Source organism: Trachemys scripta, chromosome 1 (assembly GCF_013100865.1).
Source record: "Trachemys scripta elegans isolate TJP31775 chromosome 1, CAS_Tse_1.0, whole genome shotgun sequence".
NCBI lineage: Eukaryota > Metazoa > Chordata > Testudines > Emydidae > Trachemys > Trachemys scripta.
In genome coordinates, this window is record NC_048298.1 from 236,019,851 (window position 1) to 236,047,528 (window position 27,678).

At 45.0% G+C, this 27,678-nt stretch overlaps 1 protein-coding gene across 7 annotated transcripts in view; it reads left to right on the forward strand.

The window, feature by feature from the left end:
• LIMS1 (LIM zinc finger domain containing 1) overlaps positions 1 to 27,678 on the forward strand; it is a 127,687-nt gene that overhangs the window by 79,355 nt on the left and 20,654 nt on the right. For 6 of the 7 annotated variants that reach the window (XM_034758074.1, XM_034758072.1, XM_034758073.1 and 3 more), the window contains exons 3-4: positions 18,647 to 18,713; positions 26,457 to 26,577. In XM_034758074.1, the coding sequence (XP_034613965.1) occupies positions 18,647 to 18,713; positions 26,457 to 26,577 (188 nt within the window). Of the gene's footprint in view, positions 1 to 1,331; positions 1,512 to 18,646; positions 18,714 to 26,456; positions 26,578 to 27,678 lie in introns of those variants that run through there. The other variant, XM_034758075.1, reaches the window with a different exon arrangement.

Here is a 27,678-nt window from a genome sequence, read left to right on the forward strand (position 1 = left end):
TTTTTCCCTTTTTAGATACTTACAGACTGTAATCTTAAGTTTCTCTTTGTTAAGCTAAGTAGATTGAGCTCTTCGAGTCTGTCACTATAAGGCATGCTCATGTTGATTCCATTCTAGGTGTGCGTGCGCCCACATGCGCGGCCGTTGGAGATTTTTGCCTTAGCAGTACCCGTAGGGCTGGCTGTAGCTCCCTCTAGAGCAGGGGTGGGCAAACTACGGCCCAAGGGCCACATCTGGCCCACAGCCCGGCCCCCAAGCTCCTGGCCCAGGAGGCTAGCCCCTGGCTCCTCCCCTGCTGTCGCCCCTCCCCCGCAGCCTCAGCTCGCTTGCTCCGCCGGCGGCGCAATGCTCTGGGCGGCAGGGCTGTGAGCTCTTCGGGCAGCGCAGCTGCAGAGCCTGGCCTGATCTGGTCTCTGTGCTGCATTGTGGCGGCGGTAGCATGGCCCAGCTCCAGCCGGGCAGCATGGCTGTAGCGCCACCAGCCACCAGTGCTCCAGGCAGTGCGGTAAGGGGGCAGGGACCGGGCGGGAGGGGGGGACTTGGATAGAGGGCAGAGGAGTTCGGGGTGGTGGTCAGGGGGCAGGGGTGTGGATAGGGGTCAGGGCAGTCGGGGTGGGGGGATGGGACAGGGAGTTGAATGGGGGCAGGGGTCCCCAGGGGCAGTCAGGAAGGAGGGGGGGGTGTTGATGGGGCGGAAGGGGGCAGTCAGGGGACAGGGAGAAGGGGTGGTTGGATGGGGCAGGGGGTAGCAGGGGGCCATCAGGAATGAGAGGAGGGGTTGGATGGGGTGGCGGGGGCCCGGGGACAGTCAGGGGCCAGGGAGCGGGGGTGTGTGGATGGGGCAGGGGTCTCAGAGGGGCCATCAGAGAAGTGGGGGGGTTGGATGAGGCAGGAGTCCCGGGCAGGGGGCAGGTAGGAGGTGGGGGCCAGGCCACGACCCCCTCCCCTAACCGACCCTCCATACAATTTACGAAACACGATGCGGCCCTTAGGCCAAAACGTTTGCCCACCCCTGCTCTAGAGTGCTGCGCTCATGCCGTGGTATATCAGGTGCTGCTGGCTCACGCTCTCTCAGTTCCTCAACACCCCTGGTGATCAGTCGGAGTGCCTCTCTTGCTTGTCAAGAGCAAGCAGATTCTTCCATTGGACTTCGTGCCTTTGGGCCTTTGTTGGTTAGTGTTAAATAGTTATTAAGTGCATAGTTGTGATAGTTAAGGTCCCAGTGGGGACTTACCCCCCCAAGTGGGGCATGCCCTGAGTTCCCGGGTTTAAGCCCTGCTTGGTTTGTGGTAGGCCTATGCCTGTGAGTGACCCCCATGCAAGGGCAACGCTAGGGAGGGGCATGAATGGTCGCATGCCCCTCTCCAGCCGCCTGGGGAGGGCACATTCCAGAGGGGGGAAGCTGTCCCTGTCCTGTCCTGCCCACCAGCTGTGCTCGGGTACGTGCCTGGACCAGAGTAGCCTGCCTGTCTGAGCTTGCTGGAGTCGATGTGCCTGCCGCTGCCTACCCGGTGAGCAGAGAAGCAGGGGAGCTTCTTTCTTGCAGTGACGGGGCAAAATGGGAGGGAACAGGGGGCCGCCGGGGACACTGGGGATGATCACGGGGGGGGGGGGGGAGGAATGGGGAGGCAGCATAGGCCAGGGCTGGGAGTCTGGTGCGGGGGAGGGGCAAGGAAGGAGCCATGTGGCTGGCCTGGATGGGCATCTGGGGGAGGGAGCAGCAGGGCCAGGGGCTAGCCATGGGGGGGCGAGTTTGGGGGCTGCAAAACCCATGGGGGATTTCTGTGGGAGAGAGGTTTCTTGGCCTGGGTTCCTCCGGCCACACAGTAAGCTAGACGGAAATCCCTGATGTGCTTTTAGCAATGCACAGGATTCCTTTAAAGCCATAAGGGTAGGAAGCAGGTATTTTACTTTAAATACGGCCTGGCCTGAGTTCAAAATATTGCATGAGTGCAGAATCAGACTCAGATTTCATGAAAGAAAACCAAACTTCTCATATGATCTGGGCCAGCCTACTAGTAGCTGGTGAGCACTTTACCACAGTGCATCCTCCAAATGTTTGTTGTGTGTTGATATGAAATTCAAAGGAGGGTGAGGATGGTCTTATGGTTAAAACACTGACTTCTCTTTATAAGACCTAAATATTATAATTTTGCCACAGACTTCCTTTATGCAAGTCACTTAATTTCTCTCTGCCTTAGTTTCCCTATCTGTAAAATGGGGATAATTCTTAGCTAGGAAGGGCATGTGATGATGAACTTGTCTGTGAAACTTTGTAAGAATGTGCTATAGAAGGACAAAGTATTTATTAAAATATTAGGGATGAGACTTTGAAGAATGGGTGCTTAAGTCAGGCACATTTGGCATTGTCTTGCATCGCTGAACTCAAGGATACTATTGCCGTTGATCTCTATGGGAACAGGATCAAAGCCCTAAATTGAGGTTCCGGAGTAAGTGGCCCAGTTTTTCAAAGCACCCATCAGTTTCATTTTTGAAAAATTGGGTCACATATTTCAGAGTCTAACTGGGGCACATATTTAAAGGGAAAATAAAGTCTTGGTCTGTGTGTCTGGAGGTTATTGCCTTTTTTGAGGCAACAATTATTGCTCTTCGGGCATTTAAAAAAAAATCTGCAACCAACACTTGTAGAACATTTAGGAGCAATTGTCATGCCAGGGTATGGAACTGAGTAACTGACATCTCAGTGATATCAAGATAACTTGGTGCAAGTTACTCATTCTTCCTTGACTATGAATACATTTTGCATTTGAGTCATCCTTGCAAAATTGTTATGAAAATTTACCAGCGGAGACACAAATTCTACTAACCTAAATTTACAATATTTTAATGAAAGCAATATTTTACTTGCTTGTTTCCCCCCCCCAATTTATTTACCATGCGGGTGTGGAGTTTTGCAAAGCAGAATCAAGTCAGACTATGGGAAATGCTTCAGGAATGAGTGCTGATTAAGTTAGCAGTTCCAGAGTTTTGTGACTGATAATGTGACACTCCCCAAATTAGCAGATTAGGGCCCAATCCTTCAAACATTTCCACAAAGGTGCAACGTTATTTACACAAGTAGTCTTATTTAAATCAAGTACACCTCTACCTCGATATAATGCTGTCCTCAGGAGCCAAAAAATCTTACCACGTTATAGGTGAAACCGCGTTATATTGAACTTGCTTTGATCCGCCGGAGTGCGCAGCCCCCCCCCCCCCAGAGCACTGCTTTACTGCATTATATCCGAATTCGTGTTCTATTGGGTCGTGTTATATCGAGGTAGCGGTGTAGAGTAGTGATGTGGAATGCAGCTATTGTTGGTACATTGATTACTTGTGTGAATACTATTTGCAGTGTTTGTACAATATGGTTTCAATCAGAGGACCCAATTCTGCACGTAATGGAGGAGTAGATTAGACAGGCAGAACTGCAGGGTCTCAATGCGTGGATGAGACGATGGTGTAGGGAGGAGGGGTTTAGATTTATTAGGAACTGGGGAAGCTTTTGGGAGAGGGGGAGCCTATACAGGAAGGATGTGCTCCACCTAAACCAAAATGAGGAAAATAGAAAAGAACATAAACTCTGGCAAATGAAGTGTAAAAATATAATTAGAAAGACCAAAAAAAGAATTTGAAGAACAACTAGCCAAAGACTCCAAAAGTAATAGCAAATTTTTTTAAAAATATATCAGAAGCAGAAAGCCTGCTAAACAACCAGTGGGACCACTGGACGATCGAGATGCTAAAGGAGCACTCAAAGATGATAAGGCCACTGCAGAGAAACTAAATGAATTCTTTGCATCGGTCTTCACTGTTGAGGATGTGAGGGAGATTCCCAAACCTGAGCCATTCTTTTTGGGTGACAGATCTGAGGAACTGTCCCAAATTGAGGTGTCATTAGAGGAGTTTTTGGAACAAATTGCTAAACTAAACAATAGTAAGTCTCCATGACCTGATGGTATTCACCCAAGAGTTCTAAAGGAACTCAAATGTGAAATTGCAGGACTAATAACTGTCATCTGTAGCCTATCATTTAAATCAGCTTCTGTACCAAATGACTGGAGGATAGCTAATGTGATGCCAATTTTTAAAAAGGGCTCCAGAGGTGACCCTGGCAACTACAGGCCAGTAAGCCTCACTTCAGTACCGGACAAATTGGTTGAAACTGTCGTTGAGAACAAAACTGTCAGACACATAGATAAACATAATTTGTTGGGAAATAGTCAGCATGGTGTTTGTAAAGGGAAGACATGCCTCACCAATCTACTAGAATTTTTTGAGGGGGTCAACAAGCATGCAGACAAGGGAGATCCAGTGGGTATAGTGTATTTAGATTTTCAGAAAGCCTTTGACAAGGTCCCTCACCAAAGGCTCTTAAGCAAAATAAGCAGTCATGGGATAAGAGGGAAGGTTCTCTCATGGATTGGTAACTGGTTAAAAGATAGGAAGCAAAGAATAGGAATAAATGGTCAGTTTTCAGAATGGAGAGAGGTAAATAGAGGTGTCCCCCAGGGATCTGTTCTGGACCCAGTCCTATTTACTCCTTTTTCCAGATCGTTTATGAATTTGTTAAACAGTGAGGTTGCAAAATTTGCAGATGATACAAAACTACTCAAGATAGTTAAGTCCCAGGCAGACTGCGAAGAGCTACAAAAGGATCTCACAAAACTGGGTGACAGGGCAACAAAATGGCAGAAGAAATTTTAATGTTGAAAAATGCAAAGTAATGCACATTGGAAAATATAATTCTAACTATACATATACAATGATGGGGTCTAAATTAGCTGTTACCACTCAAGAGAGAGATCTTGGAGTCATTTTGGATAGTTCTCTGAAATCATCCACTCAATGTGCAGCGGCAGTCAAAAAAGCAAACAGAATGTTGGGAATCATCACGAAAGGGATAGATAATAAGACAGAAAATATCATATTGCCTCTGTATAAATCCATGGTACGCCCACCTTGAACACTGCGTGCAGATGTGGTCGCCTCATCTCAAAAAAGATATATCGGAATTAGAAAAGGGCAACAAAAATTATTAGGGGTATAGAATGGCTTCTGTATGAGGAGAGATTAATAAGACTGGGACTTTTCAGCTTGAAAAGAGGCGACTAAGGGTGGATATGACAGAGGTCTATAAAATCATGAGTGGTATTGAGAAAGTAAATAAGGAAGTGTTTTTTACTCCTTCTCATAATACAAGAACAAGGGTCCACCAAATGAAATTAATAGGTAGCAGGTTTAAAACAAACACAAGAAAATATTTTTTCACGCAACGCACTGTCAAACCTCTGGAACTCCTTGCCAGACGGTGGTGTGAAGGCCAATACTATAACGGGGTTCAAAAGGGAGCTAGATGGATTCAAGGAAGGTAGGTCCATCAATGGCTATTAGCCAGGATGGGCAGGAATGGTGTCCTAGCCTCTGTTTGCCAGAAGCTGGGATTGGGTGACAAGAGATGGATCACTTGATGACAACCTGTCTGTTCATTCCCTTTGGGGCACCTGCCATTGGCCACTGTCAGAGGACAGGATACTGGGCTTGATGGACCTTTGGTCTGACCCAGTATGGCCGTTCTTAAGTTCTTATGAGTAAAATCTTTAGGAGAAGTCATGAAGAAGACTGCTGTCTTCCTCTTTCACTGCGGCACACCAAGGTTTCTCCTGAGAGAAGTAGCTGCTTTGCCTGCTAGTTCATAACTACACTTAAGTGCTCTTACCACAACTCAATTAAATTGTATAAAGTAGGTACACTAACTATCACATTTTGATCTAATATGTATTTAAACACCCATATTTTAACCAAGCTTTATACCAAAGATTTTTTTTAATAATTCATGAAGTAATTTCATCTAGTCATATACCTAAGTGTATCCTGTATCAACAGGAAAAAGAGCAGAACATTACTGCAGCTAGCTCAAGGAAGACCTCCACGCACTGTGCAGCCACCTGGGTTAAAAAGCAAACAAAATGTTAGGATACATATGGAATGGAGACTAACTGGAGAGTAAAATAATGCCAATGTATAAACCAATGGTACACGCTCATCTGGAATACTATGCGCAGATCGGATCGGAGGATAAAGCAGAAATAGAGGGAGTTCAGGCATGGGTGCTGAGATTGATCCGAGGCATGGATAAGCTGTCATATGTAAAGATACTGAAAAGACTGGCATGTTTACCAGAGAGACGTGCTAGGATTTTCAGAAGAGCCCCAGGAGTTAGGTGCCCAACTCCCATTGAATTTCAATGGGATTTCAGTGTCTAACTTTCCTAGGCTCCTTTGAAAATCCTAGCTGAGATGAATGAGAGAGGACCGATAAATGTGTAGAAAACAATGACTGGTACAGAGAAGATAGATTGGGAACTTCTGTTGACCCTGTCTCATATTGTGAGAACAAGGGGATATTAAATTAAATAGAAAGGCAAGTTCAAATCTTGTAAAGGGAATTATATTTTCACACAATGCAAAACTAGCGTGTGGAACTCACTGCAATCTCATTGAGGCCAGAAGCTGAGAAGGAGTCCAAAAACGATTAGACATTTATGGATAGTAAGAATATCCAAGTTATAATAGTAATTATACGGTAAAAGAAATACCCTGAGGAATTTTGGAAGGGATATAAGCCCTTAACATGCTGTAGGGCATAAACTAACTTCTACTATTGGGGAATAGGAGTAAACTTTCCCTGGCACACCTTAGACCATTGCTAACTAGTGCAGGGTTTCTTGAACCTTGTTCTGAAGTATCTGGTACTGGTTCCTGTTGATGACAGAATACTGGACTAGGTTGACCGCTAGTCTGATCCAGTCTCGTAATTTGGCAATTCCTATATCTCGGTGTTCCTGTTATTAGAAACAAGTATGACAGATTTTTTGATTCATCTAGATTTAAAATTGAGGATGTTCAGTTATATATAACCATTAAAATAGCCATTAAATTAACCCTATGCAATATGAATTCTCTAACCAAATTATGTATTACAAATAAAGCAAAACAAAATAAAAAAAATCTTAGTAAACTAAGCAGCATCTGTTGTTCATCTTGTTAAACTGCCATCTTCACAATAAATCCTGAGTTGCGCAGTTTATATTACTGAATGCTGGATGCAGGGTCAGAAAAGGTGGGTAAATATGCCTTTATTTTGTGGATAACTAATAGTGCACTACAGTGCTGCATTTAATTGCATGTTACCAGCTGCCTCATTATTCAGTTTATTTTTACTTTTTCTGCAAATGAAATATTCCTTTTATTGCAAGTCAAAAACTTAGGAGTTAATGGGATATTCCTGGTTAACAGCAGGCTACATCTTTCTATATAGTTCAAGTGTGTTGCTGACTTTGAGCCTTTTAAGGTATGGGTCCTCAACCTCATTATTATAGACTCACCCCACCAGTGTAAAGAAATAGAGGCCCTATAATGTTTAACTATGGTTTGATGCACTCTTGTGTTCAGTGTATGATAGAGCCATTGAGCTTCCTTAGGCTACACGGAACAGTTCCATGCACTTGAGTTCCCTTGTGCATCTAGCTATCCCTTCCAATTAACATGAGGATAGACTGAACATGAAAGTTCCTTCAGGCCTGAGCTCAACAGAACCTCCGAGTGTCTTGTTTGATCTCAGGAGCTCTAAAGAATAATTTTCCAGTCCAGGGTGGTGTTCCATGAATGCCTGTCAGCTTTATTTTGCTCTTGTCAAAGCATCTGTTATAGGGGTACAAATATGTGGTAATTGGTCCAACTTAAAAATAAACCATACAAATTCCTCCTCCTGTTAACAGCAGGGAGTATCTCTGCAGACATTTTTCCACCAGATGCTCTTTTTAGGTGTTTCTATATCTGAGGGAGAACACAATTTCTCAAATAGGGAGAGACAGGAATAAATTACTTTTGTGTCCTCGGCTTGTGTATGGACACTTGCAGTGATTCTGGAAACATACTTTCTCTTGTGGTCTTTCTGGAGCACAAACTGCTTGATCGATAATACTTTGTCAAGTTTCCAGTATATTAGAAAGAGCTAAGGTTGGCTGTAGAGTAATATTTCCTGAAAGCAGGGTTGCAAAAGTGCTTACATTTTTTATTAAGATGGCCACCATCCAAGTTCTGCTTTACACCAGGCCTGTGACAGTCAGTCTGGAATTCCCTACAGGTCTAGGAGTCCTGCATTCCTCTCCAGGTGGGCAGAAATGTAGGATCACTGCTAAAGGCACAATGTCAACTTGAAAATCACATTTCTGTCTGAAAACTTTGTACCTACTATAGTGACAAGCTAACAAGTGTTGTCAGATGATCCCAGTGTGGTGCTCTGCTCTGTTCAATGTTGATATCAATTGGCTGCGTGCATGTGTTCCCTCTGTGTGCTGCCCCAGCTCTGCGCAGATAGCTGACACAGCAGATCCCAAAAGAACCCCCAGTGACCACAGACTCTAGTAAGGTACGAAGGCACGTCGGCCAGGTTTATTGCCTTTAGAGATACACAGTCTCCAGCTTTCCGTGGCAAACAAAGTCCAGGGTGCTGCTAGGGTGCAGCTAGCCAGTACATATGTGCTCCCTTGACAATGGACTCAGCTCAGTCAGTGGCGGGACTTTCCACTGCCCCCTAGGCTGGACAAAGATATCCATCAGGGATACATTCTTATACACAGGTACAAACAGATTACACATCACTCCTGACATATTGAGGTGCAACCCCTCTACGTAGCAAGGTACAACCCTTTTACGAAGTAAGGTGCCGCCTTTCACCTTGTACATGTTGGTTTGAACAAAACAACTCTATTCATCATATTACCCTTTTGGCCCTGTCATTGGGATGGGTCAGCCTGTTCCTTGTTATCTGTGTGGAATGTGCAAGTATCTGAATGTTCTGATATCTAGTGTCCAGTACCTTTTAGGTATGTATCTTTTTGCAGCATCATCCTTTTCCTTGCCAGCTTCTGTAAGCAGGGCCTGCCTCTGGCTCACAGCTTAACTTTGCTTTATGTTAGCAAAGTCTTGACCATTACTTTAGTTCAGGCCTTAGGCCTCATATCGGGCCTCTGATACAAGGGTTTATGTCTCAGGGCCTCCTCTTACTACAACAAGTAAGATTAAGAAAACCAAAAGAGATTAGGGGTGTGTGTGGTGGGGGGAAGAGTCTCCTCTACTTTTTTTTCAGTTTGTTTATTTTATGTACTGAATATATATTGTATTTGCGTATAGTCAGTTTCACAGTGTTCCTGTAAGGTCAGTTAGGGCTAAATTTGGGCCATGCTGCAAGCACCATGTATGAGGCAATGCAGTACCACCATAACCTTTAAATTGTGCCCCTTTACTATCAGCAGGTTACTAGTCGCCTGTGCTCCCAAGACAGCCGTCTTAAGTGCTTGGGGGAATCACACATCAAGGAGAGTTGCCGGATCTATAAGAACTTCAGCCTTGCACCCAGAAGGAAAGGGTCATTCACCACAGGACCCTCCTGATGGAGTCTGCTTGCCATCCGGCTTCCGAGCCCTCTACTCAGGCCACACCGAGTACTTCGGCCTCTGTATGCAGTGTGCCACCAGCGCCCGACTCCTCCCGTCGCCGGTGCCGAAGAAGGAGGCAAAGAAACACTCATCAGCACCAAGCAAGAAGGCCCAATGGTCATCTGGTAAAGGGACCGTGCCTGTCCGCCAGCCTTCTCCGGAGCAGCACGAGTGTGCCTCTGTGGCTGGGGCTCTTAGTCCTCTTAAAGGTCTGTCACTGACTCTGGTGAGCAGTATGGGATCCACAACCCTGCCTGCACTGTCATCATCCCAAGCCCAGGCACAGAGAGAGAGCATAGGTCTCCACCTGCTCCTATAACATCTCTGGTGCCGCAGGACCAGGCTAAGGCTCCCCGAGAGGGCAAGCCAGCCGTTAAGACCCCGCTGGGAGCAGGGGAGCACCGTAGGTCGCCAGACAAGCAATCCCGTGGCAGGTCACAGGTGCGCTGCCGATCGCCCAGACTCCCCCCAGTCGCCAAGATGTTATTTCCCAGTGCGGGGTTGATGCTCCCCATATTATGACTGACGCTGTTCGCCCTCTCGCCAATCTGTGTCTAGATGTCGGTCTTAGTCGCTGGCACCATGGGACCACTCCCCCTCGTGTTACCGGTCTCTGTGGCACCGTTCCCTGTGATGCTGATCTCCCCAGCACCTGAACCATTCTCCCCGTTATAACCATCGGTCGCTTACATCTGGTCAGCGCTCACCGGTAGCCATGACCAGCAAACAGACCCAGGCGTCGACGGCTCCTTCCTTGTCGCCGGAAAGTGGTTCCTCTGGCGCGGAGGCCCAGTTCAGCCCATTGCCCCGGTCTCTGCGATGGGATTGGGCACCGGAAACTGCTCTACCACAACTCCACGGCACTGCAGTGGCAGCAAGGCCAGTGGCCGTATTGGGGAGCATGGGGCGTTCCGGTGATGACGATGCCCCCTTTGCAGAGTGCTTCAGTGGCCACATCGGAGCAGAGATCGACAGAACTGGGCCCAGTACTGGAAGCTTGCTCTGAGGTCAGGGGGGAGGATCTGGTGCCCACCCCCAAACCTCCCTCTCCAGTATCTGCCGAGCCCTCAGAGTCTCCACCGGCTGCCAGGGCTGCCTCCTCTTCCCTGGACGAGGAGGTTGCGGGACCTTCCAGGGTCAGCCCCCCAGATGACTTTAAAGAACACCAAGCCCCTGTCAGGCGGGTGGCCGAGAACTTGGGACTGGAAGTGCAGGAGATGGCGGAGCAGGAGGACACCCTTTTCAATGTCCTCTCGGCCTCCACGTCTGCCTGGATTGCTCTACCTGTACACAGTGAGGTCCTCAAGATTGCTAAGGCTCTGTGGCAGACCACCCACCTCTAAATGGGCCGAGAAAAAGTACTTTGGGGCAGCCAAAGGTTTTGAGTACTTGTATACCCACCCTCCCACAGGCTCACTAGTGGTGCTGGTGGCCAGCGAAAAGGACAAGCAGGTCCTCTCCGCCTCTACCCCCAAGAACAAAGAAGCCAAGAAACTTGATTTGTTTGGCAGAAAAATGTTTTCAACAGCCAGCTTACAATTCCAGAATGGAATCGACATGAGCAAGCACTCGAAGAAGAAAAAATGGTTACCTACCTTTCGTAACTGTTCTTAGAGATGTGTTGCTCATGGCCATTCCACTACCCAGCCTCCTGCCCCACTCTCGGAGTTGTCAGCAAGAAGGAATTGAGAGGGTGTGGGCTGGCAGCACCTGATATATTGCGGCATGAGCGCGGCCCTATGGGATGGAATGGAGTTGAGCAACACATCTCGAAGAACAACAGTTACGAAAGGTAGGTAACTGTTTTTTCTAATTCTTTAATCATTCTCATAGCTCTTCTCTGACCCCTCTCAAATTTATCAACATCCTTCCTGAATTTTGGGCACCAGAACTGGACACAGTATTCCAGCAGTGGTTACACCAGTGCCAAATGAAGAAGTAAAATAACCTCTCTACTCCTACTTGAGACTTCTTTGTTTATGCCTCCCAGGATCATGTTAGCTCTTTTGGCCACAGCATCACACTGGGAGCTCGTGTTCAGCTCATTATCCACTATGACCCCCAAATCTTTTTCAGAGTCATTGCTTCCCAGGTTAGCGTCCCCCATTCTATAAGTATGGCCTACATTCTTTGTTCCGAGAAGTATACATTTACATTTGGACATATTAAAACACACATTGTTTGCTTGCACCCAGTTTAATTAGGCTGCAACTTTATTCACCTAAAATATCTGGGAGTATCTGTCAATAAATTGTACAGGGCAGGTTCATCATCCTTTCCTTACTCATTTCCACCCAAGCCCAAACTTGGTTCCACCCATCCTGTTGCTGGGACCCCCACCATCCTGAGCCATGCCTCAGTTTCCCCAAAGGAGGTCCCTGATTTTGGCTGCTATCTTGACCTCAGCAAGCCTAAGCATATTCCTCACTTTCCCCATTTTGGTTACTAATTAATTACAGCTGGTGTATAGGCCACAAGTATTGTCAGTTTGTGCCTCAGTTTCCCCAGTTGCTGTTATGTGCAGAGGTGTTCACCATACCACATGCTGCCCCTCCACCCCCCACAGTGGATCTCTCTTGATGGCCTTTGGACCCTGTCCCTATTACTGTCTCTGAGTTGGCTCAACGGTGTTTGAGCTGTAATATTCTGCCTGCTAGGAAAATCCACACTCTGCAGGATGCTGCCTGTCGCCCATCCCACACCTCTCCATTGCCTGCAGAGTGCTAGTGGGGTTGCTTGCCCACCCCTTAATGTTCGGATTTTAGGACCTGGGGAATCCCAGGAAAGAGATTCCAAACATTGGGAATGTCCCTGTACTTCCCCTATTCTCCTTTCTGCCCCACCATCCACCCTGTCTTCACTGACCTCCCCCACGAAGAGGGGCTGCACAGCTCTGTGGCAGGAAAAGCACAGCCAGCCATTCATAGCTGTCCCCTGTAAAACGCCTTGCCTCTCCCAAGATGTTTTGCCACATCAAAGCAATGAAAGTGATTGGAGAAGGTGAAGGAATGGATTGTTCCTCCCTCATCTACCTCTTATCTGAATTACCCCATCTTTCAAAAAAATTCAGTTTGAGAAATGGGACATTTTATTTTTGTGAACTGGTTTGTCTCTCACCTATGGTGATATTGCTGGGGGCTTTGCATTAGTTTTTGCTCATTTTCTGCATTGATGTTTAACTAAACGGGGAAACAGAGTTCAGGAGAGTGGAATAAAGAGTCATTCAAAAAGTGGAAGCCAGATGAAATTACAAAGGATGAATATAAAAAAAAAACACAAGCATGTAGGGACAAAATTAGAAAGGCCAAGGCACAAAATGAGATTAAATTAGTGAGGGACAGAAAAGGTAAGGGGAACATTTTACAAATACATTATAATCAAGAGAAAGACCAAGGACTGAGTAGGCCCAGTACTCAATGAGGAGGGAAAGACAATAAAAGAAAACACAGCAATGGCCAAAGTTTTAAATGCCTTTTTTCCCCTCCAGTTTTCACCAGTAAGGTTAGTGGCGATCAGATGTCTAACATAGGCTATGTCTATACTGGCAATTGAACGACAAAACTTGTCTTTCAGAGGTGTTAAACCCCACTCCCTCCCCTGCCCCCCGACAAAAGTTTTGCTGCAACAAGCACCAGCGTGAACAGCGTGTTGTCAGCAGGAGCGCTCTCCTGCTGAGAACGCAAACGCTGCTCGTTGGGGGTAGAATATTTTTGCTGACAAACAGCAGCTACACTGCACGACTTTTAGCGGCATGACTGTGGCAAGACAGCCATGTCACTAAAAGCTGTGTAGTGTAGACATAGCCTTAGTGAACATCAGGGTAAATAGGGTAGGATCTGAGGCTAAAATAAGGAAACAACAAATCCTGGTCTACACTAGAAAATTAGGTCAGTGTAACTGTCAGTCAGGGGTGTGAAAAATCCACATCTGAGCAGCATAGTTAAGCTGACCTAAGTCCCTGAATAGACAGCGCTAGGTTGATAGAAGAATTCTTCCTTCCTAGCTACTGCCTCTCAGGGGGGCGGATTACCTATGCTAACAGAACAATCCCTCCCATTGGCGTAGGTAGTGTCTGTGCTGAACACTGCAGCATTTTAAGTGTAGACAAGCCCTTAGACAACTTAGATGTCTTCAAGTCAGCAGGGCCTAATGAAATACTTTCCAGAAAACTTACAGAACTGGATGAAGAGATCTCTGAGCCATTAGCGATTATCCTTGAGGATTTGTGAAGGATGGGAAAAATCCCAGAGGACTGGGGAAGGGCGAATATAGTACCTATCTATAAAAAGAAGAATAAGGACATCCCAGGGAATTACAGACCAGTTATCTTAACTTTGGTGCCTGGAAAGATAATGTAGCAAATAATCAATCAATCAGTTTGTAAGGAACTAGACGATAAGGTGATAAGTGACAGCCAACATGGATTTGTCAAGAATGAATCATGTCAAACCAACCTAATATGCTTCTTTGATAGGGTAACAAGCCTTGCGGATCGGGGGAGGCAGTAGAGGTGATAGATCTCAACTTTAGTAAGACTTTTGATACTGTCTCACATGACCTTCTCATAAGAAAATTAGGGATATATAGCCTAGACAAACCTATTGTGAGGTGGGTCCCCAACTAGTTGGAAAACCATCATCAGAGAGTAGTTATCAAAGGTTTACAGTCAAGCTGGAAGAGCATATCGAGTAGGATTCCTTAGGGATCTGTCCTGGATCTGGTTCTATTCAGTGTCTTCATAAGTGATTTGGATAATGGCCTAGAGAGTACACTTACAAAATTTGCGGACGATACCAAGCTGGGAGGGGTTGCAAGTGCTACCTCTATCCTCCAGAGCTTGGAGGAGAGGATTAGAATTCAAAATGATCTGGACAAACTGGAGAAATGATCTGAAATAAAAGGACAAATGTAAAGTACTCCACTTAAGAAGGAATAATCAACTGTAGAACTACAAAATGGGAAATGACTGCCTAGATAAGAAATGGCTCTGGGGGTTATAATGGATTATAAACTAAATATGAATCAACAGTGCAATGCTGTTGCAAAAAAAGTGAACATCATTCTGGGATGTATTAGCAGGAATGTTGTAAGCATGACACAAGAAGTAATTCTTCCACTCTACTCAGCACTGATAAGGCCTCACCTGGAGTACTAGGTCCAGTTCTGGACTCCACACTTCAGAAAAGATGTGGCAAAATTGGAGAAAGTTCAGAAGAAAGCAACAAAAAATGATTAAAGGTCTAGGAAAGATTGAAAGAAATGGGTTGGTTTAGAATGGAGAAGAGAAGACTGAGAGGGAACAGGATAACAGTCTTCAAGTATGTAAAAGGTTCTTATAAAGAGGAGGGTGATAAATTGTTCTCCTTATCTGCTGAGGACAGAACAAGTATTAATGGGCTTAAATTGCAGCAAGGGAAATTTAGGTTTGATATTAGGAAAAACTTCCTAACTGTCAGGGTAGTTAAGTACTGGAGCAAATTACCAAGGGGGGTTTTGGAATCTTCATCATTGGAGGTTTTTAAGAACAGGTTAGACAAACACCTGTCAGGTGTCCAGATGATACTTAGTCCTGTCTCAGTGCAGGGGACTGGACTAGATGGTCTATTGAGGTCCCTTCTAGACCTACATTTTTATGATTATGAATGTTCTCGTGGAATGTCTCCAATTACTAACAGTTGAGAAGTCTCCCACCTCTGCCTCTCTTGGCCTCAGACTGCAGTTTTCTCAACTTGTCACCAGGATGCTTATCAATACATTTATATGCTCAGGAGATAGATTCTTAGGCACTGCATGTACTGATACAGCTACGCCTGGGCAAACCAGTGTAGGTGGATGCATTTCACTGGTGTGTGTGGGTGCAGCTCACCCTGGCTTGAATCCAGGATGAGACACACTGGTGCACACCCTGTACTACACCAATGTAGCACTCTTACAACTGGATGTTTACACCGGTGTTGCAGTATTGGTTAGCGCTACCAATGCAAAAAATCCTGTACAAAAAAGGCCTTCCAAAGCATTTTCCCCAGGTTTATTCACATTTTCTGTAAGATTACAGCAGGAGCTGTACAGGAGCAAAGATTCTTACCCAATCCAGATTCCAAGAATACATCATCTGGGGTGGGGGTGGGCATGGCTGGGCTCTGAGGGGTTAGGGGGTGTGAGTGTCTGGCTTAGGGGAGGGAGGGGCATGGGTGGGCTCTGGGGGAGAGGGTTGTGAGTCTCTGCCCTCCCGGCTGAGCTCTGGGGAGGAGGGGGCAGAGAAACAAGAACTGGGTTGTTATAGGGGTTTCTTTAGCTCTCCACTCCTGGGGGAATTTTTGTGTGTGTCTATCTTGTTACAGACATACTTGCTGACAAGTATTTTGAAATAAATTATCAAAATAATTGAAACTGGTGTGATTATATAGTGTTGTTTTGACAAATACAATTTGTAGAATTTTTAATTTTTTGGCACAGAATTCCCACAGGAGTACTTGATACACTTGTTTTCCATCAGCTTAGCAATTTTCCTGATCTAACTAATCTGAATAAAAATTAGTCCAAATGGAAACCCCAGATCCAGACATTTTTTGCTTTGGATTCTGATCTACACTTTGCAGTTCCAGTGCACCTCCAGTTTTATACCATAATCTGACAACAGTATGTTCTGTATACACACTGCAAGGAGTATTATAGCATGTATCAATGCATAGCCATGTACTAATAACATCATAACAATCAACCTATACTAAGAGTTTTGGTGCCAATGTAACCAAAGGACAATGAAACATAACCCTAAAACACTGATATCAATCTGCAGAATTGAGAGTGGTAGCCGTGTTAGTCTGTATCAGCAAAAATAATGAGGAGTCCTTGTGGCACCTTAGAGACTAACAAATTTATCTGGGCATAAGCTTTCGTGGGCTAAAACCCACTTCATCAGATGCATAAAGTGAAAAATACAGGAGCAGGTAGAAATACATGAAAAGATGGGGGTTGCTTTACCAAGTGTGAGGTCAGTCTAATGAGATAAATCAATTAACAGCAGGATACCAAGGGAGGAAAAATAACTTTTGAAGTGGTAAGAGAGAGGCCCATTACAGACAGTTGACAAGAAGATGTGAGTAGGGAGAAATTAGTATTGGGGAAATTAAGTTTAGGTTTTCTAATGACCCAACCACTCCCAGTCTTTATTCAGTAAGTTCAAATGAACATGAACACACATGCTTAAAGAACAGGAGTACTTGTGGAACCTTAGAGACTAACAAATTTATTAGAGCATAAACTTTCATAGTCCACGAAAGCTTATGCTCTAATAAATTTGTTAGTCTCTAAGGTTCCACAAGTAGTCCACGAAAGCTTATGCTCTAATAAATTTGTTAGTCTCTAAGGTTCCACAAGTACTCCTGTTCTTTTTGCGGATACAGACTAACACGGCTGCTACTCTGACACATGCTTAGTAATGCCTGTTACGTCAGTCATTACTCTTCCCTTTAGTGTGGTAACACTATAATCAGAAAAACTATTTTCTCACATGGCTCCTTTTCATGTCTGCTCCTGTAGGACATGGGGCTAGTACAGATGGGGCGGAGTTGTGAGGAAAGGACATAGGGAAGTTCTGATCCCCTGCAGAGGAAGTAGAAAAAAATCCCTCGTAGGTGCTCAAGGAGGAGGGCCTGCATTTTAAGAAGATTATGAGTGTTGCTTGGATAACAATTTATGATTTTGCTAAATCAGGCACAAGCATTGGAGAGTTTTGCTTCTGAGGTGTGGGTTGTTTTTTTTGTTTTTTGTTTTTTAAATATTTAGCAGCCTGTGGCAGGGCCAGAGGATGCTGCTGCAATTAACATTACAAACTTAATTATTATTTATATTAGAGTAGTACCTGGAGGCCTCTCTCAGTATGGGTGGTGTTTAGCAGAAACAGTCTTAAGGAGAGGGTCCTTGAAGGAAGACTTTTTACTGTATATCTTTTTAGTAAATTATTAAAGACCTGGAGATTTGCAGCTAGTTAGTGATTATTTTGAGATAAGATTTTCTACCTGGAAACTTTTGATTCTTGGAACTCCTGTATATGTCTTAAAAATGTGTATTGTGGGATTAGTTACCAGGGATTGAGGGTTTTCGCTGCTAGGTAAACAGTAGAATCAGCCACAGGGTACCGCAGAAGTGAGCTAAAAATAGATTAAAACAAACAATATGCCTGTTTGACACAATCAAAAGAGAAGGAAAACCAGTTCAGCCTACATAGATTTGCGTGCAGTGGCACTGATTCCCAAACAGAGTTAACGTGTATAGATAGAGCTCCATTGTATCACTCAATAACACAAAACAGGAAGCGTTCAGATTTCATACTCTCATATGTTCATGTCCAAATCCTTTCCAACTCTTATATGTAATCTGTTTTATAGCATTACTTTGTATGTCATTACAGACTGTCTGGCACATTTGATTTGTGCTAACATCAGACAGATTGGACAATTCACTGTAGAACACTGGCTTTTCATTCCTAGTGACCCCAGTGAAGTTCAGCATGAGAACTAAGCTTGGGATCTCATGTTGATAGCGGAGAGCAATCTGCATCATAAAACCGCCACCCTGCTAGACAGTTCAGTGTGACTCACCCTGCTCTATAATGATTCACAAAGATAAAAATTCTCTGATCCTTAGAGCGGGAGACTACTCTTTCAAACACCAGTGACCTTTTATTTCCTTGTATTTTCCCACCACCACATATATACAGTTCGCTATCAGGCAGGTAGTCCCTTGGGGAACAGCTTGCTCTTACAGCTAGCTGGGAGCAACAGGTCCTCACTTTCCTGTTCCTCTCCTCCTACTTCCTTCCTGCTAGTTTTATAGGCCTCCCCCATCAAGCTCACAGGTGTCTCTCCTTTAGGGCTTTAATCAGCCACAGCCTGTCAGCTCCAATCTCTTCCCCTTACTGGGAGCTGAGCTACCAAGCTTAGAGCTAACGGAGACTGAGTCAGTGCCTTTTGGCCAGCACCCTGTTACAGTAAGGTCTCATCTTTGTTATAGCCGAGTCATCTTTTACAATTTAATTGCATCTGGGAATAATACAGTATTGTGATGGTATGTATATTACTGTTGTGAAATGTGAAGTACACTTTTTATTCCTCTAACTTCCAATTTGTTTCCTGTTTATAGTTCGAAGGAAGGAAGTATTGTGAACATGATTTTCAGATGCTTTTTGCCCCTTGCTGTCATCAGTGTGGTAAGTTTTATTGCAGGGGTAGTATTTCATACTGATCATCCAGTGTAAATTCAACATATAACCTTGTAAAGAATGTAATTCTTGTGAACATTCCCTGTGATGGTAGGTATGCAGCCTCATGCAATTGGGCACATGATAATCCAGAGTGAAATAGACTTCAGAACATTTTGGAAATAACCAAAGGATTTATTCAAATAAAGAGAAGCAGGCAGTAGGGCTTAAAAGATGGATGAATTAATTCAGATGATTAGTGATTTAGCATTTGATTCAGTTAACACTTTAAGGCCTTCATGAGCTTTTGATATGATGTAACAAAAAAGAAAAAAAGTTCTCGTGCAGCTAAAACTTTCAGACAAGCTCCCATCAGCTCCTGTTTCAATTACTGTAACCACTTCATAATTTGTCTTCTCAAGACCTACATTGTCCTGCTCCAATCTGTACAAAGTAAGATAATCTTCCTTGCCAATCTCATGAAAACACTGGGTCCCCCTTCTCTACTGCATCAAATTCAACCCTTTTAAGCTTCAAGCCACTTCTAAGGCCTTACGTAGCACTGACTCACCCAGTGCATTTGTTTCATCTCCATTTCAATGAAAATACCTTTTGTGACAGGTTGAACCCCTGGGATAGCACCTGGTGTGTTGGGGCACCACTGAGTCAGACTATTCTGCCAGCCTGAGTCCCCTTTACCTCCCCTTTACCAGCCAAGCACACAGGCAGGGCCACACCCAGCTGCACAGAGAGCCAGAGATCCGCTCTGGGAAGGCTCAGCTTAGGGGACTTGCCACAGCACCCAGATGTCCCTTCTCCCCCCCCCCCCCCCGGCGGAGTACAAACCCAAAATTATATGAAATTCGCCTCTTCTCTCACTGTGGAGGAGGGTGTACACAACTTCTCGCACCCTCCAGTTACAAATCATATAAACTGGGTTATATTATAAACCACTATAACAGGTGTATTTTAAGTAGTTAAGGAGGTAGCAGACAGAACAGGGCAGATTACTAAGAAAATAAAACAGCACGCAAACTAAGCTTAATACACTAAAGAAACTTGTTACATGTAAGTTGTCACCCTAAATACGGTTCTAATAATCTTCTTCACAGGCCAGAAGCCCTTCCAGCCTGGGTTCTTTCCCCCAGTTCAGTCTTAGTTGTTCCCAGCAGTCATCTTGGGTGGAGTAGCAGGGGAGAACTGAGGACCCAGATTACCTCACTCCCTACCCTTAAATAGGATTTGCATAAGGTGGGAGTCCTTTGTTTCCTAGTTTGACCACCTCTTCCTTTACAGTGGAAAGTGACAAAGAAGTCCCAGGTAATGTTTTAGTATCAGGTGACAAGACCGCCTGATTCTGTGGGGCCCCTGTAGCCATTCTTCACAGGCTGACCCACATGTTCACAGGAAGACTAAGCTTTTTTACAGTCCATTGTTCTTGTTGATGGGCCATCCGCCCTGTCTGGCTTTTCCATTGTTGTACCTGAAGTGTTGGCAGTGGGCGTCACCCAAAGTAGCCTAGTTGAAATACAAATGCATAGTCAATATTCCTAATTTCAGATACAGAAATGATACATGCATATAAATAGGATAATCACATTCAGTAAATATAACCTTTCCAATGATATCTCACGAGCCATCTTGCATAAAGTATATCTCAGTTATGTCATATTCATATCAAGCATATTTTCATAAAGAATATGGAATGACACATCACACCCTTATTACCTGCTCCTCCCATAATCATTTTTCAGCTTTCTTCAACACTGTCCTGTGCATGGAATGCCTTTCCTGAACTGGTCTGAAAAGTCACTCCCCTCCCCTCATTTAAATCTCTCCTGAAGCCCCATTGTTTCCTTGACATCCACAGGAAGCTACTTATTTCACTTATTTATCTTATGTGTGAACTGCTTATTTGTATGAAGGGAAGAGGTTGAATGCTGGCAGAGAGGGGCTTATGGACACTAGATCTAAAGCTAGGGATTACTGTGGGCATAGTGGGTTCAATGGTGGAGGGAAGATGCGGGAAGGAGTTTAGTGTGTATAACTCAAACAAAAACACAAACATATGACTAACTAGACGGACGATGGAGTTCAGTGTTTCTGTAGGCCAAGCACATTGCACAGATGAGGGGCTCAGTGCATTCCTCCATTCTCCCCACAAGTGCCTGGTGTGCTGTCCCCCTGCCCTAATTCTGCTGCCTTCTTGGTCATCTCTCCCCTTGACAAATCTCTCTGCCGGATATCAAATGGATACCGTTTAGATGAACTAAAACACTTGTGACTGGGCAAAGGTAAATGATCTTGCCTGAGCTAGGCACCGTGTGGACGGAACCACAGTGCAACTCTCGAAACTCACTCCTATTCACCCAGTATAGCTACTGATCTGAAGGAGCCCCCACTCTTCCGGTCCTAAACCTTCACGCCCCCAGCAGTCTAGCAAAGCACCTCAGTCCTGACCAACAGTTCCATTTGCTGATTCATTTCACCAATGGAATTGAAGCAGGGCTTAAATTCCTTCCCAGTATTTCCTGGAGCCTTGAACTTCAGCCCCACGGGAGGCACTGGGGCATGGGGCTTCTGCCCCGCAGGATGCGTGGCTCTGCCCCACAGGGCACACCGGGGCTTCTGCAGGTTTTAAAATATTTACTGGAGCTCCACTCTGGATGGCTCCGGCTGAATTTAAGCCCCGGATTGAAGTATGAAAATGCAATGGACAGAGCGAGTAATGACTGGCTGAGTTACCTCTAATCTCACAACGCTTCTCTGCCTGGAGCACTGTATGGGCATTGTGTGCAACTCAGGCTTCTTCTTCGAGTGCTGGTCCCTGTCTGTATTCCACTGTGGGTTTGCATGCACTCCATGCATCCAGAACCAGAGAATTGTGAAAGCAGCATCTGTTGGTCCACTTATGCATCCTGGCTCACCTTGTGCCTCCCACTTAGGAAATAAAGGGTGGGGCTGACCAATTGCCTCTCCAGTTCGTTCTCACTGCCTCTTGGTCCAGATTGGATCCTTCAGTATCCGAAGCGCTAGCTTCTTTATCTGTGAAAATATATTTAGATATCTGTAAACAGCTTTTTTATATTCTAGTTTTTATCTGACAGTTTTAGCGTTTTATAGTTAGTCTTCCCTGACCTGGGGAGCATGCCCCCATGCCAATACCCCCATTTGGGTACTGGACTATGCCCAGGACTTCGGGCTTCAAAATTTCTGCTTCCTGCCTGCAATCCTTTTCAGTCAGTGATGACCACCAACAGTGCTTATACTGCTTCAGGGAAGCCCCCATCACAGTAAGGTGCAGTATCTGCTGTTTGTTCCCCAGCCGTACGCAGGAAGCATCTAATAGAAAAGGCCACAAAGCTGCAATTGGACCCAGGCCAGGTACCCCTCCCTGTACATTGAACTGATATAGCAAGGAGCACACCCCCTGCCATGCGGTCCAACTCAGGAGCAAAGAAGTTTACCCCCAAAATCCCTTGTCAGGATCTTGTCAGGGAAGAAGGGAGCATAAGCATGAGTCTGAGTCTTCCTCCAAATCCACTTCGAAAAAGTTTAATTCAGTCCTGCCTAAACTGACCACTAGCTCAGCCCAAGAGAACTTAGTATGTCCTAAGTCTCAGAGGCATGATATACTGGGCCCTCCAGTACTTCCCAAGCACAAATCCCGGGATCTGCCAGCACTGACAAATACGAGTTGCCAAGAGCATCAGTTACTCATGGTACCATCTCTGCCTTCAGTGGCTTTGGCACAGACTGTCTCTATTGCAGCTCTCGGGGTTTGGGTGGACAGGACATCTCTCTCTCCAGGAAGAACCAAGACCTACACTTCTGAGGACAGCTTTGCTCTGCCAGACCCGGAGTCTCTCACTCCATCGGCTCCCCCTGTTTTGAGAAAGGTTATAACTCCACCAGAGGAGCTGGCTTTGGGAGGAATCTGTCTCCTATTCCATCTTCAGGCTGTGATTTCCCTCCAGTGGCACTGTCGGTACCACCGTTGGAACTGGAATTGGCTTTCTTCTCATCGGGAGATTCTGAATCACACTGACCCACTATGCCTTCTTCCTCCAAGACACACCTTCCCAGTCAGAAGACTTGCCCCAGCTTGGGACCAACCCCTGCCTCCTCATCCACCTCAGAACTGTTGGTACCCCATGCCATGGGGACCACCTCAATCCCCTGTTCAATCCATCCTATTGGCCATACTCTTGTAGTTGGCCCAGTCTGCTAGGGAGTCACCCCTTTCCTTCTCTTTGAGGAGACAACAGGAGCTGTCCTCAGATCCTGCTGCGGAAGAGTATGCTCCAGATCCGGTGGTTCTGGTGGATCTGATAAGATTGGTGTTTTTATTGCCAGATGAGGTGCTGACTCTGATGTCTCCATCCTGCCCCACCCTGCTCCCCAAAGACTATAAGCTGTTCCAGGAACTCCTTTGCAGAATTGCACGGGAGCTGAAGATTCCTCTTGAGGAGGCTCAGGATCTTAAACACAAGCTCCTGGACATCCTTCAGTCCTCCAGCTCCAGTAGAATAGTGCTCTTGGTTAACAAAGCCTGGAGTCAGCTAGAGTAGTCTGGCATACCCAAGCTACCTGCACCTCTACCCCTAAGAGGGCAGAGAAATGGTACTATGCGAAATTTCTGTTCTCTCACCCTGCTCCCAATTCTGTATCAGAGGGGTAGCCGTGTTAGTCTGAATCTGTAAAAAGCAACAGAGGGTCCTGTGGCACCTTTGAGACTAACAAAAGTACTGGGAGCATAAGCTTTCGTGGGTAAGAACCTCACTTCTTCAGATGCAAGTACATCTTACCCACAAAAGCTTATGCTCCCAGTACTTTTGTTAGTCTCAAAGGTGCCACAGGACCAATTCTGTAGTGGTCCAAGCCACTGCAGAGAAATGTAGGCTGCAACACCCCAGATCGACCCTGACTTAAAAGGACAACAAGTGTTTCAACTTATTGGGAAGGAAGATCTTTTCTTCTTCTAGTCTCCAGTTCAGGATAGCCAACTACCAACCACTACTGGGTAAGTACGTCTCCCTGAACTATTCAAAATTTGCAGACTTTGACAGTCTCCCATAGCAGGACATAGCTCATTTCCAGGCTCATTGCCATGACCACTCTCCAGTCAGCAGTAGATAGACCTGATACATCTTTCAGGGCAATGGCTACTGTCATTGTGATGCACAGGGAGTCATGGTTCCATACTTTAGCGCATCCCAGGGAAGTCCAGTACACCACAGAGGATCTTTCCTTCGGTGAGACTCGTCTGTTTAATCAGAGGATGGATGAGTCCTTACACACTTTAAAGGACTCCAGGGGCATCCTCTGCTCCTTAGGAATATATGCACGTACCCTGAAGAGAAAATTCCACCTTCAGTAATACAAGTTTAGATTGATGGCTCAACAGTTCTTCCACCTGAGACCTTATGAGCAACCCCTAAGAGCAGACAGTTCAAAAGACCTGCTTCATCTTTCTGCAGCAGATTCCTCATTCCAATCCCAGCCCTTGTTGAAACATTATTTTAGATGGGAGCTGTAAACCACTGAGTCCAACATGTCCTGACTGCCAACACACTCTTTCGGGGGGTCATCTAGTACTCCTTTTCAACACCTGGAGTGCAATAACAATGAACAAATGGGTGCTCAGCATTATCCATTCTGGCTATAGAATAGAATTTGTTCTCCTAAACCCCCTTTCCCTCCTCCCTCTCGGAGACCACTTTCACGAGAACATTCTCAAACAAGAGGTGGAATCTCTCTGACAGCGAAGAGCAATAAAGCAGGTTCCTCTTCAGTACCAAATAAGGGATTTTTACTTGACATATTTCCCAGTTTCCAGAAAGAAAGGCAGTTGGAGACCTATTCTCAGCCACCGCCATCTCAGCTGCTTTATTTGCATGGTCATGTTGGCATTTATAGTTCAATCTCTGGAAAAAGACAAGTGGTTTACCGCTCTTGACATGAAGGATGCCTACTTTCACATGGACAGCCACCCCACTCGCCAGTGCTTTCTCAGATTCATAGTCACCTCCACTCACTTGCATTACAGAGTACTCCCTTTCAGCATTGCTACCTTCCCCAGGGTCTTTACCAAGGTGTTTTCTGTCATAGCAGATGCCGTGATTTCACCATCTTCCCCTACCTCGATGAGTGGCTCCTTGTCACCAGGTCACGCAAAGAGGGCCAGACGTCTACTGTGACAGTTGCTACAACTCCTCTCCTCTCTGGGGGTTAGCATAAATGCCGAAAAATTCGTTCTCACCCCTGTGCCTCAGGGCAGGGGTGGGAGCTGCCGCAGTGCTCCCCACCCCTGCTCACCTCTTCTATGCCCCCCCTAATGGACAGGGCCAAGGATCAGGTTATATTCTCTCAAAGAATCTCAAATTGGATGTTGGCCTGTACTTAGACAACTGATATCAGAGCAAATCTTCCCCCTCCTCATGGGGTAAGAGTTCATTCTGCAAGAACGCAAGCAACATCTATGGCTTCTTTTCAGTAGGTGCCTCTACTTGATAGTTGTAAGGCAGGTATATGGCGCTCAGTCCACACGTTTATTAGACGTGTGGTACAATTATTGTAGTATTATTGTACTATGCCGTGGTTCGGGACTCCTCTGCTGATGCATCTTTTGGAACAGCAGTCCTTTGTTCGGCTCTGCCATCTACAACCTCTCACTCTCCTATTTGAGTACTTGTCAATTACCCACAGTGGAATACACATAGGAACCAGCGCTCAGAACAGAAAGTTACTTACCTTATAGTAACTGGAGGTTCTTTGAGATGTGTGGTCCCTATCTATATTCCACTACCTGCCCTCCTTCCCCTCTGCTTTAGATCTTCTCTGATTTGCCGTGGAGAAGGAACTGGAGAGGTGGTCCTGCCCTTGAGCTCCTCGGTTGGAGGCAGAAGGTGAGCCTGGGTGCACGTGAAGACCTACAGACACTGCTTTCAAAATTTTCCAGCTCTGGGCACAAGGAGCACATGCATACCCCACAGTGGACTACAGATAGAGACCACACATCTTGAAGAACCTCCAGTTACTAAATATAAGTAACTTTCTTTTTTCCAGTTTTTCTGAGTGTCAGCAAAATTGGATATGGTCTTCAAAAGTTACCATGTTAGACAGATCAATAGAGAAATGACATCAAGTTGAGTGTGAAGCCTCATTTTGCTTGGCCAGCAAAAATTGCATCTATCATCACCTGATTTGTGTTGTATCCCATTCCCCCATCCTTCAGTAGATGGTATGCTCTTCAGAGCTGGGACTGAGTCTTTCTCTGCATTTGTAAAGTGCCTAGAGCCTTTTGGGAACTACTAGAGTATAAATAAAAACAAAAATCCTGCTAATCTGCTGGTTTACTCAAAGCAGAAAGGAGAAAGTAATTAGGAAAAAGTCATGCAGAATAAAGAACTGCATGAATACCAAAACAGCATAAGAGATCAGATGACTGGAAAAGGTGAGGGATGGTAAAAGAAAAACACAGATCTACAGAAAATGAAGTGTATGAAGGAGGGTGAGTAAATAAAGTGTTAGCTAGAAGGGGAAGTGCTTTGTTAGTAAGGAAATTTGCTTTGGATTTGTAACCAAGAATAAGGTTGAGAACCAGAGCCCCAGGAACCATATACCTGAACCCACAAGCTGGGAGTTTTTGGTTTATTTTACTTTGTCTGATACAGTGTTACTTAAATCACTTTGGTATTTAAAACAACTTTATTTTATTTTTTAACATCCAGATATTTTATTTACCTACAGGTGAATTCATTATTGGTCGTGTTATTAAAGCTATGAATAATAGCTGGCATCCAGAATGCTTCTGTTGTGACCTCTGCCAACAAGTACTGGCAGATATTGGATTTGTCAAGAACGCTGGCAGGTAGATCTTCACCCCCTTCTGTATTGATCGTAAGCAAAGTGGTGATGTTGGGGTTTACAGTTTATTAAGGCTTCTAAAAATCTTTAGCTGACATGAGGTAACCTTTTTAATAAAACACAGTTAAAGGAGTAACTGAAGTATCTCTCAAAAAAACGAGGAGTCCTTGTGGCTCCTTAGAGACTAATAAATTTATTTGGGCATAAGCTTTTGTGGGCTAAAACCCACTTCATCAGATGCACGGAGTGAAAAATACAATTCAGTTAAGGTTGAAGTGACAACTTCTTGTCAACTGTTGGAAATGGGCCACCTTGATTGCATTGTCCTCATTAGCACTACAAAAGTAATTTTCCCTCCCTTGGTATTCACCCCTTCTTGTCAACTATTGAGAATAGGCCACTTCCACCTTAATTGAATTGGCTCGTTAGCACTGACTCCCTCCCCCCCACTTTGTAAGGCAACTCCCATCTTTTCATGTGCTAGAATATGTATTCCTTTTACTGTATTTTTCACTCCATGCATCTGATGAAGTGGGTTTTAGCCCATGAAAGCTTATGCCCAAATAAATTTGTTAGTCTCAAAGATGCCACAAGGACTGCTCATTGTTTTTGCTGCTACAGACTAACATGGCTACCATCTGAAACCTGAAGTATCTCTGTTTACATGTAAGGTACCTTTATGGGGCAGGGTTCAAGCAAGTCTCTCATCTGCAGAGAATACAGCTCAAAAATGAAATGTAAACATTAAATAATGATTTTTTTTTTTAATACTTACAAAAGCATTTAACGAATGTTCCACTATACCTTCAGACTTTCCATCAGGGTCATCTTCTGGGTATATCTGTTACCTTATATCACTCAGTGGCAGTCGTGCTTTGAGATATGATAGAGGGAGAACATTTTGAAAGTAGTGTACCAGAAGTAGATAAATGTACTCCATTAAGTCTTTCACATGAAATATCAGATTTTTTCTAATGTGATTCCAGCAATTCATGCATCACAACCAGTGGTGCTGAGGTACTAAAAATTTAGATAAAAGTGCACACACCTACCTTGCACCACTTTGGAATTCTGATGGCACCTCTCTAGAATAAAGTGCATTGCT